Source organism: Eulemur rufifrons, chromosome 7 (genome assembly GCF_041146395.1).
Source record: "Eulemur rufifrons isolate Redbay chromosome 7, OSU_ERuf_1, whole genome shotgun sequence".
Taxonomy (NCBI): Eukaryota; Metazoa; Chordata; class Mammalia; order Primates; family Lemuridae; genus Eulemur; species Eulemur rufifrons.
Genome location: NC_090989.1, coordinates 273,540,546 through 273,560,341, shown reverse-complemented (window position 1 = coordinate 273,560,341; position 19,796 = coordinate 273,540,546). Strand labels below are relative to the sequence as shown.

At 36.3% G+C, this 19,796-nt stretch overlaps 1 protein-coding gene across 2 annotated transcripts in view; it reads right to left on the bottom strand.

Moving 5' to 3' along the window:
- The window catches only part of CNTRL (centriolin), an 83,967-nt gene that overhangs the window by 61,063 nt on the left and 3,108 nt on the right, over positions 1-19,796 (bottom strand). The window contains exons 2-5 of one of the 2 annotated variants that reach the window (XM_069476729.1): positions 10,110-10,360; positions 7,544-7,674; positions 2,862-2,992; positions 1,334-1,475 (exon numbers count right to left, since the gene is read on the bottom strand). In XM_069476729.1, coding sequence (XP_069332830.1) covers positions 1,334-1,475; positions 2,862-2,992; positions 7,544-7,674; positions 10,110-10,329 — 624 coding nt within the window. In that variant the 5' untranslated portion in view covers positions 10,330-10,360. Of the gene's footprint in view, positions 1-1,333; positions 1,476-2,861; positions 2,993-7,543; positions 7,675-10,109; positions 10,361-19,796 lie in introns of those variants that run through there. The other variant, XM_069476726.1, reaches the window with a different exon arrangement.

Here is a 19,796-nt window from a genome sequence, read left to right as displayed (position 1 = left end):
CATCACCTAAATACACATCTGGGAACGACACCAATCGGATATCAGACTGAGGTGGGGGGTGGGGGAGGGGATGGGTGTATGCCTACACAATGAGTGCATTGCGCACCGTTTGGGGAATGGTAACGCTTGAAGGTGCTGACTCGGGAAGGGGGGGGTGGGGAAGGGAGGGATAATATACCTACATGATGGGTGCAACGTGCACTACCTGGGGAACAGACACGCCTGGAGCTCTGATTTGGGGGGAAAGGCGGTACATGGGCAACGTATGTAACCTGCAATTCTGTATCCCCCATAACAATAAGATGAAATTAAAAAAAAAAAAAGCATAGATATTGTTAATAATACAATGTTAAATAAATGTTACTGGCCTCCACTGGTGAAGGTTTAAGGAATACAGCCTTAGAGTTATTTGGTGTTTTAAAGTTTTTAAAGCAATTTCATATTTATCATTTCATCTAAGCCACATAATACCCCTGTAAAGGAGGCAGTATAGGAATTAACTTTCTCCAATTTAAATAGTGAGTTTTAGAGGGATTATGGAATTCTCCAAGGACATGGAAGGCAAGTCTAGGCCCATACTTGAAATCACATCTTTCATTTTCTATTCTATAACTGATGTTCTATAAATTATAGCATGATTTTTCCCATTTTAATACAAATTTAAATTAATGTTTTTACTAATAAAATGCTTATTGAACACCTAATTATAAATAAACACCATAAGAAAATCATAAATTATACTCTAGAGAAAAATATACATCATTATCCAGTTATGTGAACCGTGATAACAAAGTTGTTCTACTGTAAAAAGCTAGTAATCAGCCTCCTGTAACATCTAACATCATAATCAAGATTAATTCATAAATTTGAAAACTTTACTACAAGGTAATATTGTTAGAAAAAAAAGAACTCTATTCTAGGCATTCAGTGATCTGGATTCTGGTACAAGCTGTGACTTTAGGTAAGGGATTTAACCTCTCTGAGACTTTACTTGTAAAATGGAATAAGATGATACTATCTAACTCACAGCATTATAAAAGTAATCCCTGTACTACCTCCTTAACAAGAATGTTACAGGGCTCAAATGAAATGATAAATATAAAAATGCTAAGAGATCAGTTCTTAGTTACTGTGGAACCCATGCAAAATGAGGACTGCCTATATTTAATTATTCTAGAGAATCCTGGGTTATATCTGAATTTGTTATTTGGTCAAAGCGCCAATGACATGATAAAAGAAGAAGTGCCATTTTTACAAAACTTAGATTTTGAATCTTTTATTTTTCAACACACTCAAAAATATGAAAAAATTCTTGTTATTCTGAGTAACTTACCGATGATATCTTGTTGCCTTTCAGATTGAGGACTCGCAAAGATTTTAACTTCTTCCCTAACCATACTGGAATATGCTCAATTTCATTTCCTGCAAGGTTTAGCTTTTGCAGATTACACAAATTTTCTATGCCTTCAATTTTGCTGAAAACAAAAAAATAAAATTAAATTTAGTAAATGCAATGATAGATTCCTTCCACTGTATTTTTAGAATAAACAGCTTTGTTTCCATGTGGAATTCTTTACATAATTGTAATTTATCAACTTTTTTCTTAAATGAGAACAAAGTAGCTAAAATTAAATCTACCAGAACAGCTAAACTGTCAACCCTACATTATCATGCCCAGGAATTCTACCCATCTTACTGTCAGACTCAAGACTGCATAACACAGAAGATGTGTCGACACATGGCAATCTCACTGACTACTGTGAAAAGCACTAGAAGGTAGCCAGGGGAGAGCTGGAAAATTCAACAGCACACTGTGTTATGTGCTATAGTCCTGCCTAAGAGAAGATATCCTTAATTATTCCCTGAAGTCATCACAAAGAGATTAGCTATAGTAGCAGGATAGGAGAGCCCCCAGAAAAATACTGTTTATGAATATAAGTATTTTAATCAGAATATTTAAATTAACAAAAAATTTATCACTCATATTGATGAATTTTGATTGATAAAATTTTTCCCAAATTACTTCCAATTTAATTCCTTGGTCAATTTTCTATATTGTGCAAATACTTCCAAGCGAGTTCTCTCTATACTGGGCAAACATTTCTAAGCTTCTCTATGTTCATTTTTATTTTGCTGAAATTATTTTCATCACGATGAATTCTTTTTTATACAAATTTTATATTAAGAGTTTGATTCATTAATCAGTTTTTTTCCATTTCATTTTTGTCTTATTAGAACTTCTCCTATTGTTAGTTATTTTGTTTTATTTTCTTGGCCATCATGTTCACCAGGGGGAAAACATGCAGATATTAAGATTTTTCAAGATTTGATTCTTGCATTATTTTGTCTATATCAAGTTTTCTATATGCACTTTTAGCCACTGTCAGTTTTATTATGTTTATTTCTCACAATAATATTTATTAGGAACTGGAAACAAGACTGAGAGTATAATTTTTGTAGCAATGAGCAAAGAATATCAGGATAAAGCCACAGGATCAAAATGTGTTAAAATATCCTTGGAATCAAAATGGCATATTCTGTTTCATGTTAACATTCTTTGTAATAAGGCAATGAATCATAGACAATATCGGGGGAAACTTCCTGTTAAAAATAAAATTAAGATAAAATTTGGTGCTCAAAAAATGTGTCTCCTTCTTTGATAATGCTAGATAAGATATTATTCTGTACTTTAGTAACACCAAAACATAAAGACAGTTACATATGTGAAGGACTAAATTATCAATGAATAAAGATCAAAATACCCACTGTTTCAAAGGATTCTTTCAGGAATGTGAGTAGCATTCATCTACTGTTCTAAGAAAGAAGACGCTGCGATGCCACATAAAGAAGTATTTACTTACCTGATTTTGTTATAAGATAAATTGAGTTCACGTAATTTTAACAGTTTGTCCATCTTCTCAATCTTCCCTATTAGATTATAGCTGAGATTTAGTACTTCAAGTTTAATACATTTTTCCAAATTCTCGATATACTAATTGGAAACAAATGAATAAATACTTTACACAACAGATGCCTTGACATAAAGCACAATATTTAAGTACATGCGTCAGGGGCTGCTTTAATCAGTCAACAGAAAATAATAAACCTTACTGTTTATTTGACAATCCCTTGGTGCAGCTCTTCTTGACCAGGAATAGCAACTCTCTTCAAGCCACCAAACTCTCCTTGCCCCCCAGTGGACTACAACACTTCCTACATCCTAAGAAGCTCAAGACTATCCAACAAGAATTCCCCAACACCCTTTCCCCCTGCCTCAACTTTTCTATGACTCTCTCTTCTCCTTTCTTCCAAGAGGTAATGCTACGGTTTTAATGTCCTCTCCAAAACTCATGTTGAAATTTAATTGCCTCTGTAACAGTGTTTTTTTGTTTTTTGTTTTTTTTTAACTAATCCCACAACAGATTATATAACTGTGTATAAGAGGTTTTAGAGAGGTAATTAGGTCATGAGGGCCTAACAGCTGTCATGGGAGTTCAGCCCCCTTTTTCTGTCCCACGTGCTCTTGTGCGTGTTCTCTCTCTCTCTCTCTCTCTCTCTCTTTTTCTCTTGCCTTACCATGTGATGCCTTCTACCATGTTATGACACAGCAAGGAGGCCCTCACTGGATGGAGCCCCTTGATCCTGGACTTCCCAGCTTCCAGAACTGTGAGCCAAAGAAATCTTTTTTCTTTATAAATTGCCCAGTCTGTGATATTCTGTTACAGCAGCAAAAACACCAGCCTAAGATAGCTTTCTTCTTTTTTAAGTTAAATTAGGTATGTATACTCTTGCACAATCGCATTGACTTCCTCCTCAACGCCCTTGCATATTCAATCTCTTTCTCCTGCATCTTCCCCTCAAGTTGTTGTGTGTGTGTGTGTGTGTGTGTGTGTGTGTGGTTTAAAGAACAGAAATTTATTTTCTCACAGTTCTGTTGGTTTGAAGTCCAAGATCAAGATGTTGGCAGGTTTGGTTTTTTCTCTCCTTTCAAGTTTAAAAGTAGTCATTTTCCAACTAGTATTCATTATGCACTTATTACATACGAGGTATGGCACCAGGCAATGAACTAGACAATTTGGGGATATTACAGTGAACTAGACAATTTCTCCCTGTTGCATAGACTTTACATTTAATATGTTCAAATTTCTTTCATATAAATCACCTTGCACTAAACTTGTTTCCTCTCAGGCCATCGTTTGATCTTCCTTATTTGCCAACAATGGTCTAAAGAGTTGTCTACATTTGCTTGTTCTACCTTCCATTCATTCCTATTTTACAAGCTGAGATTCACTGATTTGAAATACTTGGGACCAGAAGTATTTCAAATTTTGGATTTTTTTAGATTTTGGAATGATTGCATTATGCTTACCAGTTGAGCATCCCAAATTCAAAAATCGAAAATCTGAAATGCTCCGGTGAGTATTTCCTTTGAGCGTCATGTCGCTGTTCAAAAAGTTTTGGATTTTGGAGCACTTCAGATTTTCGATTTTTGGATTAGGAATGTTCCACCTATATTTGTAAGGTAATACATCTTCTACCACATCAATATATTAAAATGTTTTCTCCAAGATTACCATTCATTCATCCATTCCACAAATATTTATCAAACATGGATTATGAGCCAGGAGCTGTTCTAGGTACTGGAAATGAAATAGTGAATAAAGAAACTAAGGTTATTGTTCTCATTCAAGGAGACAGACAACAAACAAACAAATAAATAAGCAAATATGCTTTTCAGACAGTGAACAGTATTAACAAGAAAATAAAACATTTTGTGACAAAATGCAAGGTACCAAAAGGGCAGATTTGTCTGTTGTGTTCAATGCTATAGCACTACTGCCTGGCACATAATGAGTGACTAAAATAAGCATTTGTTGACTGAAAGAATGAGAGAGCACGACTGAGGACAGGGTAACTAACTGTGATTGGGTGGTAAGAGAAGGCCTCATAAAGGAAGTACACGGAGCTGAGACCTTAACAACAAGCCAGCTGTGTGAACATCCGGGGGCAGAAAATACCAGGCTCAGGGAAAAAAATCATACAGGCCCTAAAAGGATGAACTTGGTGGGTCCAAGAAACAGAAGGAAAGATTCTTTAACTGTCAAATCCAAATGACTCCTAATTTTCCTTCTTATTTGATTATTCTGTAGCATTTTATATCATCCTTTGGCCTCCATTTATCATACTTTCGGATCTTCTCCTGTCCCAGTAGCTCCTTCAGGCCTTTGCACTGAGCTGGCCTATTCCATGCACTCTCTCTGACTCTCCCTCACTATTTCTCCTCTTAACTCTAGGCACTCTTCACACTATGCCCTAAATTCCCAGAGATCAGAGATATTTACCTTTGTATCTACCCCCACAGTTTAACATAATGCCTGGCATATAATAAGCACACAGTAACTATTTAGTAAGTTAATGTTTCATTTTTGAAACTTTTAAACTCCAGCATGTTTCCTTTTTTTTTTAATCACAGAAAACTTGAATATATTCTAGCAAAAATTTCAAACAAAACATAAAACGCTCTCTTCATCAAGTCCCCATAATCACCCCTCCCCACCCAAATCTCATTGTTCAAAGGTAACCATTGTTAAGAGGCTGGTATATATACATACAGAATCTTCTATTCATTTATGTCCATATATACACATATAGAAAAACAGAATATTTAAAAATAGTTTGAGATCATATTAAATAAAATGTTTTAAAATTTGTTTTTTTCACTGAATGTACTATATAGACATTTTTCCACATTAACACATAGAATTCTAACTCATTTTTTTAAAAAAAACTTCATAGTATTTCATGGCACCATAATTTATCCAATTCCCTATTATTAAACTTCAGTTATTTCTAATTTTTCTATTTAAATAATGCTTAATAAATATTGCTCTATTGACATTTTTGTATGCATTTGCAAATAATAACAGTGGGATAGACATCAGGAGTAGAATTGCTGGATCAGTGAATATAAACTCAATTGTTGAATCAAAGAATAAGCACATTTGAAATTTTGATAAATACTACCAAATCATCTTCCTAAAATGCTGTACCAATTTATATGTCCACTAAAAACATATGAGAATGCCCATTTCCCACATCTTTTTGAATACTGAAATAATCTTTTCAATTCTTGTCCATTAGACATAAAAGATGGAAAACGGCATCAAACTATTGTTTTGTGAACTAAAAATAAAATCCTAAACTCTCTGCTAACCGAATGGACCCCTCTTGGCCAAGAGGACCCAGGAAATACCTGAAAACTGAGTTCCCAGCCATGATAGGATGGGAGAGAGAAAGCACAATTACATGCACATGCTTTCCCTTCATAAATATTCATGATTCCTCCTATAGCTTGTTGAATACGTATATTTGATCACCCCACTCAGTATAAAATCCTCTTCCCTTTGTCTCTTCTTTGAAGCACATGTGCCTGGCTTCCGTCTGGGACTGCTTTCCAATCTGTTGGAATGGCCGCCCCAAAAGTTGCTACCCTTTATGAGAAATAAAGCTCTCCTGTTTCCAAAGTATAAACTTCATTAATTTTTTTTTTTAGTTAACAGTTTTATCTGACATTTCTTTGACATTAATGAATTGAACACATTTTCACGTTAACATTGGTCATTCAAAGTACTTTTTGAACTTGCCTGTTCATATCCTTTGCACATTTTCCATTGAGTTGTCTTTCTCTCTCTTACTGAATTATAGGAAATCTTTATATTGTGTGTATGTTGTTACATATGTTGCAAATATCTGCAAGTTTGTTGCTTTTCTTTTAACTTTTTAAAAGATATATTTCATTAAATGCTTTTAAATCTTTATGTAAGCTAAATTTGTCAATATTTTTCTTTGTGGTATTAGGGCTAGCGTTTGTTTAGGAGGGTCTTTCTCATATGTTAAAAATATTCTCATATATTCTTTCCTAATACTTCTATAGCATTTTTTTGGGTTGGTTTTTTGTTTTGCTTTGTTTTCATTTGGCCCTTTACCCCTCTGTAATTAATCTTTGTGAATAACATGTGGTAGGAATCAAAGTTTTATTTTTTGCAGTTAAAGAAATTAAGTTGTATATCACAATGTGTTCATGTTGTATAGTTTATGAATAAAGTAATAAACATTTTAGAGCAGGGATTAGCAAATGTTTTCTGTAAAAAGCCAGATAGTAAATATTTTTGGCTTTGTGGCCATATAGTGTCTGTGGCAACAACTAAGCTCTGCTACTATAGCCATAGACAATACGTAAACAAATGAGTGTAGCTATGTTCCAATAAAATTTGTTTCTAAAAATAGGTAGCAGGCCCAATCTGGCCTGCAAGCTATATTGACTCTCCTTACAGAGAGTCAATAATGTATAGAATATTGGGCAATAGAAAGCTATAAATTTGGAAATGTAAAATTTCTGATTTAGAACTTTCGCTGTAAACAATGAAAGGTCTGCTACAAATTAGATGACATTAGGATCCTAATCTTTGTGAGGTTTTTTTTTGCAATTTTAGAGTGCAGAAAAATTAAAAACAATATAACTCAGAAATTGTTGGTAACCTACCCTAAATTTCTTGCCACCATCTTTAGAAAGTGAAAGATTCAGAGATTTTATCAAAGCCAAATTGTCCTGTTTACTAAGTTTTTTAATGAGGGCTTCTGTAATATATCGAACTCCTGCATATGAATCAGCTCCTGAAATTACAGAAACAGATCATTATCAGTGAAGGAAGACATAAATATCACCAAAAAAATCGTTTTGATGTTATATAACAAAAAAAAATTTTTTTAAGCCATGCAAATATAGGAAAAAAAGCTGCCTATTTCTAATCATGATGTTTTAATAATATTTTACTTTATAGCATTCCATAGTAATAATGATTATGATAACAATTACACACTATAAATGTCAGCTGTGGGCCAAGTTTTGTGTTGAACACTTTACATTTAAAAAATTTTACTTGCACAGCACACTTTTGAGATAGTAATTATTAATATCCTCATTTATAAAAAAAATCATTCGTTCAAGATTTTGCAGCTAATATAATGAGGTGCAAAACCAGGACTTGAACCCAAGCAGATGAATACAAAACCTGCACTTTTAGCCATATGCATCATTGAAGTTTTTAGCAATATTTTCATGTTAGTTTTAAAAAATAAACTGGCACTACTTAGTTATTTTTTTATTCTAATCTAAAGTTCAGAAACACTGAAACTCTTCAAAATCCTCTTTTTCTATTTTTTTATTTTTTTGTTGCTCTTTTAAATAGAGAGTATTTCAACATATTTTATAGAGATAAAGTACTAACTTGATGCATAGCCCATCCTGTCTTATGACCTTTCTGGATATTTCTGTCAAAGATTGTTAAAGCCATCTGGGCGCAGTGGCTCACACCTATAATCCCAGCACGTTGGGAGGTGGAGGCTGGAGGATCATTTGAGGCCAGGAGTTTGAGACCAACCTGGGCAAAATAGAGAGATTCTCATCCATACAAAAAAATAAAAAAATTAGCAAGACATAGTGGTACACGCTTGTGTTCCAGCCTGGGCAACAGAACAAGACCTTGTCCCTTAAAGAAAAAGATTGTTAAATCTATATTACATTTTATAAAAGCAGCCATAAAAAGAAAATTGCCTCTTGGTTCTTGCTTTATGAGTCAGCAAAAATCCTGGGTTCAGATCCAAGCTGTAGGCCAAAGATTTCCTATGATTATTTATAATATAATTTTCTTTTCTTATTTTGAGACAGAGTCTTACTCTGTTGCTGGGCTAGAGTGCAGTGGTATCATCATAGCTCACTATAACCTCAAATTCCTAGGCTCAAGCCATCCTCCCACATTAGCCTCCCGAGTAGCTGGGACTACAGACCTGTGCCACCACACCCAGCTAATTATTTTTTAAAGTTTTTGTCTGCCCCGCTGTTGCTTAGGCTGGTCTCAAATTCCTAGCCTCAAGCAATCCTCCTGCCTAGGCCTCCCAAAGTGCTAGGATTACAGGTGTGAGCCACCATGCCCAGCCCATTATTTATAAGTTAATATTAAATTTATTTTCATTCAAAATAAAATGATTTTTTTCTTCAACTTGGTCTGTTCTAGACTAATATTCTAAAACATTAATCAAATTAGAAATGACAATGTACCAACTGGTAGCAAAGATATAGCATAAAACAATGCTGTTAATTATAATTAACAGAAACTAGTAAGATATTCAGGTCAATAGAGTTTGATGACTGTTATTTCATGACTTAGCAAAGAATAACACACTTTTGAGAACAGATTTCTAGACTAATAGAATGTTTTTTAAAAAAAAAATTAAAACGCTGGTAGAATGTATGCATGTCCTATATGTGGAAATCAGTGCATTCATATATAAGTAGTTTGCTAATAAGCAGACTGGCATAGCTGAAGTGTGGATAACATTTTCTTTTCTTTTCTTTCTTTCTTTTTTTTTTTTTTTTTTTGAGACAGAGTCTCACTCTTTGCCCGGGCTACAGTGCTGTGGCATTAGCCTAGCTTACAGCAACCTCAAACTCCTGGGCTAAAGCAATCCTCCTGCCTCAGCCTCCCGAGTAGCTGGGACTGCAGGCATGTGCGACCGTGTCCGGCTAATTTTTTCTATATATATTTAGTTGTCCAGCTAATTTCTTTCTATTTTTAGTAGAGACAGGGTCTCACTCTTGCTCAGGCTGGTCTCAAGCTCCCTCCCGAGCTCAAACGATCCACCTGCCTCAGCTTCCCAGAGTGCTGAGATTACAGGAGTGAGCCACCGAGTCCGGCCTGAATTTTCAAAATGAATTAAGGCACTCCACTCTGAAGTGAAGAGATCCACCCACTCTCTCCCTAACCAAAGAGGACGGCAAATTTGGGGTATGAACTTTAAGGCAGTCTCCTACCACAGGAAATAAAGCTTCCTCTTTCTGGAAATTCCCCTCCCCAAACCCTTTCAGACATCTTCACCTTCACCCAGAAGCCTCAGTCCTCCCACTCTCCTTACACAATTTCTGACAATAACTACAACAGATCAAGTTAGTACCAGAATAGATACTATATTTGGGCCAAAAATGTTAGCTCAAAATTTTCCATCTCTACTTAAGAGTATGCGGTCAAATTCTTAGATTAAAAAAGTGGTACCTTTATGGTCTTGGCAGTCCAAAAACATATTGTTTTCATCTGTAATCTCAACTTGCTCACACCGCTGTCCTCCAGAATGAAAAGGCAGAGTCTCTGATCCAATTAAAGGTGAAAGCGACCTAGATCTCATATTGGTCTTAAGAGACCATGGACTAGGAGAGTGAGATGATAATGGCATCTTCGCTTTGGAGAATATTTTTTGTTGAGGACCTTTCTTCATTGCAAGGGTAAAGCCAGGTGTCCATCAACACCTGTAAGAGTTTTCAGTATATTCAACAAGGTTAATTTTTAAGAGCTATCAAAACTATTAAATTAATTTATTTCTAGAGCTTTCGAAACCACAAAGTTATAAACTCAGAGGCTATAGACATTATTTCAAACATCACTGATCACCTTGCCAGAGGGAAAAGAGACCTCCAGAAGATCTAGTGTTGACACATGCTCCAGCCAAAAGTGTTACTTGTCATTTCTGTTCTCAGTTTATTGGATCAAACTAGTCACAAGGCCCCTTCCACACACACAAGGGCATCCTAGAATGCAGGAAGCTGGACTATTTGGCAAGCAGCAGTATTTAATACTGATGAGCACTTTCTCCTTTCTGAAAGTTTTTTCCCTTGGCTTCTGGAACACCACACTCTCCTGGTATCTTCCTGCCTTCCTGGCTACTCGTGGCCTCTTTCGTGGGCTTTTGTTCCTCTATGCAGCCTAATTTAAATGTCAGAGCTTCTCAAAGATTCTCTCTAGTCTCTCTCTCATCTCATCTTAGACAATCTAATGCACAACCATCGCTCCCAATGCTACGTGTATATTGATATTTATATCTTCAATCCAACCTTTCTCTGAGTTCCAGACTATTCCCAATTGCCTACTTGATATCTCATTGGCATACTAAATTCAGTTGAAATTGAATTTATCATTTATCCCTTTTCTCCCCTCACTCTCCTATTCCTCCCAGCGTTCCCTAACTAGTAATTGGTGCTCACTAGAATAAGCGAGAAATTTGGGAGTCATTCTTGACACCTCCTTCTTCCCTTTCCCCATATCCAATCACTAAGCCCTGATAATTCTAACTCCCAATACCTCTCAAATTAGTTTACTACCTTCCATCTCCACTCTCATCTACTCTAATCCAAGCCCTCACCAAACCACTATATAGCTTCTAACCGATCTGTCTACAAGCTCTTTTGCCACCTTCTTCCATTATTACCCCATAGCCAGACAGCCAGAGTGATCTATTTAGAAAGTAAATCTAGTGGACTGTGAAGAATGGAATGTTTACCATGATCTACAAGGTCCCCCATGATCTGGCCCTGTCTCTCTAGACTCACCTCTGTCTTTCATTCCCTTAACTGTGGGCACCAGTCACACTGGCCTCCACACATAATTCCCTCTGCCTCAAATGCTTGATCCCATTCTTTTTGTCATGTTAATTCTTAGACTTTCTTCAGAGACCAGCTCAACTATGGCTTCCTCAGGAAAGCCTCTGGTATAGGGCAGACAAAGTGAAGTCCCCAGTTCTATACCCTCAGTCAATTTGTAGTTTTTCTTTGAATAATCACAGTTTGCAATTATACATTTATGTGATTTTTGCTTAACATTTGTCTCCCCTCTGAACTGTAAGCCCCATAACAGCTTCTCTGTTTTGTTTACCACTGTCTCCCCAGTCTAGCATGGTGCAGGGCACCTAGAAGGAACTTAATAAATATTGGTTGAATGAATGAATGAATGAATAGAGTTACCTTCTGTTCATCCCTCTCCTTCACCCACCAAGGTGTTGATTCTATCTCTGAAATATTTGGAAATTCATCTGTACCCATCTTCATAGCTACTGTCCTAGATCAAACATCATCTTCTGCTTAGACTACTATGATACTCTCTGAACCAGGTTCCTTCTAATCCTCCTTTCTTACCTTAATCTGCCCTTCACCTTTGACCCACTTACATCATAAAAACAAAAGTCACCTGATGGTTCCCACTGGCCTATAAGTCTAAACATTTCACAATGTGGCCCCAACATTCTGGCCTAATCTCGTACCCCTACCTGCCATGTACCCTACACTCTAGTCATCTTTTTATCATTACCTGAATACATCATGGGTTTTTGCTCATGAAATTCCCTCTCCTTAAAATGGCATCCTCTTCTTTCTCTCTACCAATTCAAATATCACTTTATTTGTGAAGACATTCCAAAAATCTACTTCCTTCAGGTAGAACCAATCCTCCCTGTTTATCCATTGAATCTACCTCTACCAAAGAACTTATTCTACTTTATATTTTTTGCTTGCCCAGAATGTAATATCCACAAGTGGAAGAATAATCTCTAAATTCCCAGCATGTCAATGTGTATAGGTCTTGAATACATCTAACATCTTACAACTAGAATTAAACCTGTTTAGAAACCATACTTTCAAAGTGTGTTCTCTCATGCATACTCTCTCTCTGTATGTATGTGTTTTTTAATGCAATGTATCATAAGTAAAGTATACAAGTCATAAGTGTTATAACTTCATGAATTTCTATATAGTGAATATAGGCTATGTAACCAGCAGCCAGATCAAGAAACAAAATATGACCAGAACCCCAGAAGCCCTTGCATGCTCCCTCAATATTAACCCCCACACGTGGGTAATCACTATCCTGACTTCCAACAGAGATTCTTGAACTATTTTTAAACTTTACATAAATGAAATAATATAATATCTTTTATATCTGCTTTCTTCTGTAAAACATTATGTTTCTGAAATTCATTCATGTTTGTCTCATGCTAAAGACATCTAACCACTTCAAACTCCGGTTCCTACTATTGCTTGTCCACAAAATCCATTTTATTGAAGAGTAGGTCTTCCAGAAGGAACTAAAGCATATATGCATGAAAGGGACCTTGGTCAAATTCCTTTATTTTTCATATAAAAACATTTCTTTTCTTGTATGAAAGAATGGTGCAGCTCATAACAATTAAGTTTCAGAATAATAAATGACTCGATTAGTCACAGTGCTAGCAATAGTAATGATGAGAATCAGTTTTCCCTCTCTCAACCTAATTTGTAAGTCAAATCATATACTAATCTAGTGTAATATAAACTCCATGAAAGCAGGGATGTTGTTCATTGATGTATTCTAGGCCTAGAACAGAGCCTAGAAAATGGTAAATAATTAATATTTATTAAATGAATTAGTCATAAAGAACATGGAACTTATAAAAAATACTATTTGGTACTTCAACAAAAAGATATCTTCATGAGCAATATTAGCCCTTAACACCAAGAGTCCTAATTTGCAAGGTAAGGAGTATACAAAAAATACTTTCATGATATATAGTTGCTCTTATAAGTACACTTAATCTAAAAACAGTACAAAAATTATAAATTTGACACATTTTTAGACAAAAAAATCTTATAAAATGTATAGATTTTGAGCAAGGCTGCATTAACAATGATCTTATCTTTGCTCAATACCTGAATTTCCCCTACTCTCATTGCTAAAAATGTGAAGACAGATTATTTTTTAGAAAAAATTTAGTGAAATAAGATTAAAACCTTATTTAGTGAAATAAGGTTAAAGTAATTTTCAATCCAAGGATTTGGGGTAGCTCAAGTCTTAATACCACATAAATTGGTATTAGAAAGGAATACTGTAAAGGAATGATATGTACACATCTGTACACATCTTCATATACGTGATATTGTGAAATATGTACAGTCATGTGCCACATAAAGATGTTTCAGTCAACAACGGACCACATATATGACAGTGGTCCCATAAGATTATAATGAAGCTGAAAAATTCCCTAGTGACATGGTAGATGTCTTAACGTGGTAGTATAATGCATTACTCATGTGTTTGTGATGATGCTGGTGTAAACAAACCTACTGTGCTGCAAGTCATATACAAGTCTAGCACACACAATTATGTAGAGTACATAACACTTGATAATGATAATAAATGACCACGTTACTGGTTTATGTATTTATTATACTATACTTTTATTGTTAGTTTAGAGCACTAGTCCCCAACCTTTTTGGCACCAGGAACCAGTTTCACGGATGACAATTTTTCCCTGGCTTGGGGGGAGGGGTGAGGGGAGAGGGGTATGGTTTTGGGATGATTCAAGCGCATCATATTTATTGTGCACTTAATTTCCATTATTGTTACATTGTCACTTGCCACTCACTGATAAGGTTTTGATTACGTCTGTAAGCAATTGACTTATTATGGTCTCTGTGTAGTCAAACCTCTCTGCTAATGATAATCTGTATTTACAGCTGCTCCCCAGTGCTAGCATCATGGCCTCAGCTCCACCTCAGATCATCAGGCATTAGGCTCTCATAAGGAGTATGCAATCTAGATTCCTTGCATGTGCAGTTTACAGTAGGGTTCATGCTCTTAAGAGAATCTATTGCCACTGCTGATCTTATAGGAGGTGGAGCTCCTATAAGGTGATGCAAGTGATGGAAAGCAGCTGTAAATACAGATGAAACTTCACTTGCTTGCCCACGGCTCACTGCGGTACGGCCCAGTTCCTAACAGGCCATGGACCAGTACTGGTCTGCAGCCCAGGGGTTGGGGACCGCAGGTTTAGAGTATACTCCTTATACTTCCTTTAAAAAGATAACTGTTAAAACAGCCTCAGGCAGGAAGTATTCTAAAAGATGGCATTGTTATCATGGGAAATGACAGCTACATGTGTGTTACTGCCCCGAACACATTCTAGTAGGACAAGATACAAAGGTGGAAGACAATGATATTGATAATCCTGACCTAGGCTAATGTGTTTATGTCTTAGTTTTTAATTAAAAAGGTCTGGAAAAAAATTAAAATCTTAAAAATAGAAAAAAACCTGTAGAATAAGGATATAAAGAAATTATTTTTGTATAGTTATTCAATGTGTTTATGTTTTAAGATAAGTATTATTACAAAGAGTCAAAAAGTTTAAAAAATTAAAAAGTTTATAAAATAAAAATGTTACAGGAGGCTAAGGTTATTTATTGAAGAAAAAAATATTTTTTATAAATTCAGTGTACCCTAAGTGTATAGTGTTTATAAAGTCTACAGTAGTGTTCAGTAATGTCCCAGGCCTTCACATTCACTCACCACCCACTCACTATCTAGAAAAGCAACTTCTAGTCCTGCAAGCTCCATTCATGGTAGGTGCTCTGTCCAGGTATACCATTTCCTAACTTTTATGCCATATTTTCACCATTCCTTTTGTATGTTTAGATACATAAATACTTACTATTGTGTTACAACTGCCTATAGAATTCAGTACAGTAATATGCTGTACAGGTTTGAAGGCTAGGAGCAATAGGCTATACTATGCAGCCTAGGTGTGTAGTAGGCTATGTGATCTAGGTTTGTGTAAGTATGCTCTGTGTTTGCACAATGATGAAATTACCTAACAATGCATTTTTCAGAATGTATCCTGTTGTTAAGGGACAAATGACTGTGTGTTAAACTAAATTTGGCCTGAGGGTGCCTCTGTACTTTGAGTCTAGCAATCAACTGCAACCAATCTTAGTACATAATGAACTGCAACCAAACTGGTAGGTAAACTAACTGAAAGCCTAACTATCTGTTTGTAACAAATAGCTGAGTCTCAGCCAACCACAACAGCTGAGCTTCAGTCAATCACAGACAGTAGACTGATCAGACCATGTTCAAATAAGGTAAACACCCAGCTGCAACCAGCCAAGCTGTTTCTGTACCTCACTTCCCTTTTGTCCATAAATGCTGCCTGACCACACTGCAGAATGGAGTTCTCTGAACTTCTGGTTCTGAGGCCTACCCAATTTGTGAATTGTTCTTTGCTCAAGTAAACTCTGTTAAATGTAATTTGATGAAAGTTTTCCTTTTGTCTTCCTCCTGTTTCCTATCACATACCTCTTAAAACCTCCAGAGTGCTAAGTGTCTTTTGTATGCTAATAATATAACTAATGACCCCCTAGATAGTCTCAGGATGGGGGCTGGTCACCAAAATAGTGGCTAAAGGTTCTTTTGATCACCAATGGCCAATGATGTAATCAATCATGCCTACATAATGAAGCCTCCATAAAAAAACCCAAAAATCAGGGTCCAGAGGGATTCCTGATAGCTGAACACATGGTGGTACCTTGAGGATAGCACGCAAGAAAGGGCATGGAAGCTTCATGCCCCCGCCTACATACCTTGCCCTATATAACTCTTCATCTGCATCCTTTATTATATCTTTTATTAATAAACTGGTGAATGTAAGCAAAATGTTTCCCTAGCAAATTAATCGAACCCAAGGAGGGAGTAGTGGGTGCCTGAATTTATAGCCAGTTAGTCAGAAGTGTAGGTGACAATCTACTACTTGTGACGGGTGTCTGAAGTGAGCAGCAGGCGACTGGGACTGAGTCCTTAACCTGTGAAATCTGATGCTACCTCTAGGTAGATAGTTTCAAAATTGAATTGGATAAGAGGACACCCAGCTGGTGTCTACTGGGGAAGTGCTTGGTATGTAGGGAAACAATCCCCACACATCTGGTGTCAGAAGTATTGTACTGCACAGTGTGAGAGTGGGAAAAACACTTTGGGTCTTCCTATTTATATTAATATATAATATACCTTCACAGGCATTATTATATAGGTATTATTATATAGGCTGGGATTATGAAGAAACTTATTTTTTAAATGGTGGGAGCTGTTGGAACTCAGAAAAATGATACCCCAAAGTGAAGACCTCAGAAGCAAAGTGAGCCTTCTTCTGCCCTCCGTCTCTAGCCCCTCCTTCTCCCACGAGGCAAGACATGAAAACTAGAATCCTTCTCCTCAAAGCAGGTCATAGAAACCTGAACCCCTTTTCCTCAAAGACAGCCATAAAGTCTAAAAATATTACTCTACCCCCCACTACCCATTGCCTTTCTGTGTAACAGCTAGCCATAAAGAAATTAAGGCCTCTATTCCATAGGGGTCCTACTCCATACTCAGGAGGAAGAAATGCGATATGGAGAGGCCAGGAAAAATCTGAACAGAGAAGCCTTGCTGAGTTTACTAACTTAGTCTACTAGCATTAGATCATAACCTTTTTATCCAATCATATTTCCACTTGGCTGTCCATAATGGACCCTAAGCCTAAAAATGGATAGCTTTCCCTGTATCTTTGGGTCTTCATTCTTCGGCACCCATGTCACATAAAACTATGATCGAATAAATTTGTTATGTTTTTCTCTTGTTAACCTGTTATAGGGGTAGGAACCATGACCTTAATGATGGGAAGGAAAGGGATAATCCCCTATCTCTACAGAGCACATACAGTATAATGGTGGGCTCCCATTAATATAATTCATTAATATATTCAATCAGTTAGCCAGCATTTAGCAGATGTAATACCGTTCAATGACCATATAGTCATTCTAGGAATGCTGATTTTGCCCAAAACATTTTTAGAATTCCTCTTTGGGTCCTACTTTCAGAATTAATTTATAAGTCTCAGAAGAAAATCAGGCCCATCACTTCAGCTACACTTTGTCTTTATTTTCCCAGTTTGATCACTAACCTTTTTCAGTAAACTTGACTCCAAATGAATTTGGCTACTTCCAAAAATTTAATCCTCTCTGAAAAGATGACACTGAAGTTAATTCTAAAGAATATAATGCTGGTGGCTAATATTTACTGAGGGCTTACCATGTACCAAATATTGTGAGATTTAGCTGGGCACAGCGTGTGCCAGTTGTCCCAGGTACTTGGGAGGCTGAGGCAGCAGGATCACTTGAGCCCACGAGTTCGATTCTCTGTGATTGCACCTGTAAATAGCCACTGTACTCCAGCCTGGGCAACACAGGCAGACCTGTCTCTAAAAAAACCAAACAAACAAATATTTGTGATAAGCTCTTCACATGTATCATCACATTCAAAGAATTTAATACAATAACTATATGAGCTAGGTGTTGTTATTTCCTATTTTATGGATGAAGATGTTAAATAGTTTGTTCAGAGTTCCTTAATTGCTCAGGGCAAAACTTGAATCTTGATCTGATTCCAAAATCCATGTTTTTCATTACCATGTCATATAGCTGACTGAGTTTCCTGGAGTCCTGATTATGTTTGCTTTGTTCTCCAGGGCCTAGCATGATACTTTACACAAAACAGACCATAAATAAATGCCACGAAATGATTTGGATTAATCGGTGACATACACTATAAAAACAATTCCTCAAGGAAAACCAGAAAATATTATACAAAGATAGGATCACTGAAATCATGATCTAGCCTCTTAAGGTACCTAGTGTGAAGAAAATAAAAATCTGCCACAGTTTGTTTTTAAAAAGTCAATTATTAATTTGCAGACATACATTACAATATGGCCAACTGCCTTGTTCCAATATCCTAGGATCACTACAGGTTGACCATCCCAAATCTAAAATTCTGAAATATTTAATTATGGATATAAAAAATACAAATACAGATAAGTACATTGAAAATATTCTAAAATCTGAAAAAATCCAAAATCCAAAATAATTCTGGTACCAAGTATTTCAGTAAGGGGATACTCAACTTGTACTTTAAATTGCTAACTTAAATGTGTCTTTATTTTTCTTTCATTTCCTCATATTAAACTATCCACATGGGTCAGAACCTCCCTTCCTGTGTCACATAACTGCTACTTATGCCATTGCCACAAACAAGACTTTTGGTCCTAATTTCAAAAACGTAGTAAACAATTTTTGTGTCTTATATCACATGCTGTCATGGAAAAAAGTCTCTTAGTAACTGTGATATTGTGAAATATATATTTAGTCTTAATTCCTTTTCGTGGCGTACAACTCCTAAAATTTTTGGAATCTCCAAGGTGACAGGTGTCTTTTTGTATGCTGATGAGTTGACTGACTTGCCACCTCTCACTGGAAAGGCCAAGCCATGATTAGAGGGTTGGGACTTTCAGCCCCACTCCCCAAACCTCTGAGAAGAGGAGAGGGGCTGAAGGTTGAGTGGATCACCAATGGTCAATGATGTAATCAATCATGCCTACATAATGAAGTTTCCATAACTCAGAAAGACTGGGTTTGGGGATAGGTGAACCCATAAAGGTTCCTGGAGGGCAATCTGCCCAGAGAAGGCATAGAAGCCCCGTGCCCCTTCCCACTTGCCTTGCTCTTTGCGTCTTCTCATCTGTATTCTTTGTAATATTTATTATAAACCAGTAACTATAAGTAAGAGTCCCCTGAGTTCTGTGAGCTGCTCTAGCAAATTAATCAAACCCAAGGAGGGGGTCATGAGAACTCCAATTTATAGCCAGTCAGTAAGAAGTAGAGGTAAAACAATCTGGGGCTTCCAATTGGCAGGGGGCAGCCTTGTGGGACTAAGCCCTCAACCTTTGGGATCTGATCTGTTATCTCCAGATAGATAGTATCAGACTGAACTGGATTGGAGGACACCCAGCTGGTGTCCACCACTGCAGAACTGATTGCTTACTTGACGTGTGGGGGAAAAAGCCTACAGAATTGAGAGTATAGTGGGAGAAATTGAGTTTGTTTAATCTTGTATTCTCTGAGTAATACTGTTGATTCTGTGCTAAACTGTACTGGTGTTTTCCTTCTAAATAAGATTAATATTCTCAAATTAGAGAATAGCTAAGAGGGATGTGCTTAGAAAGGTAAAATTTTATTTATTCCTGAGTTAAATGAGTTAATGGATGACATACACTATAGCATGTCGTTTCATAAAGGCAAG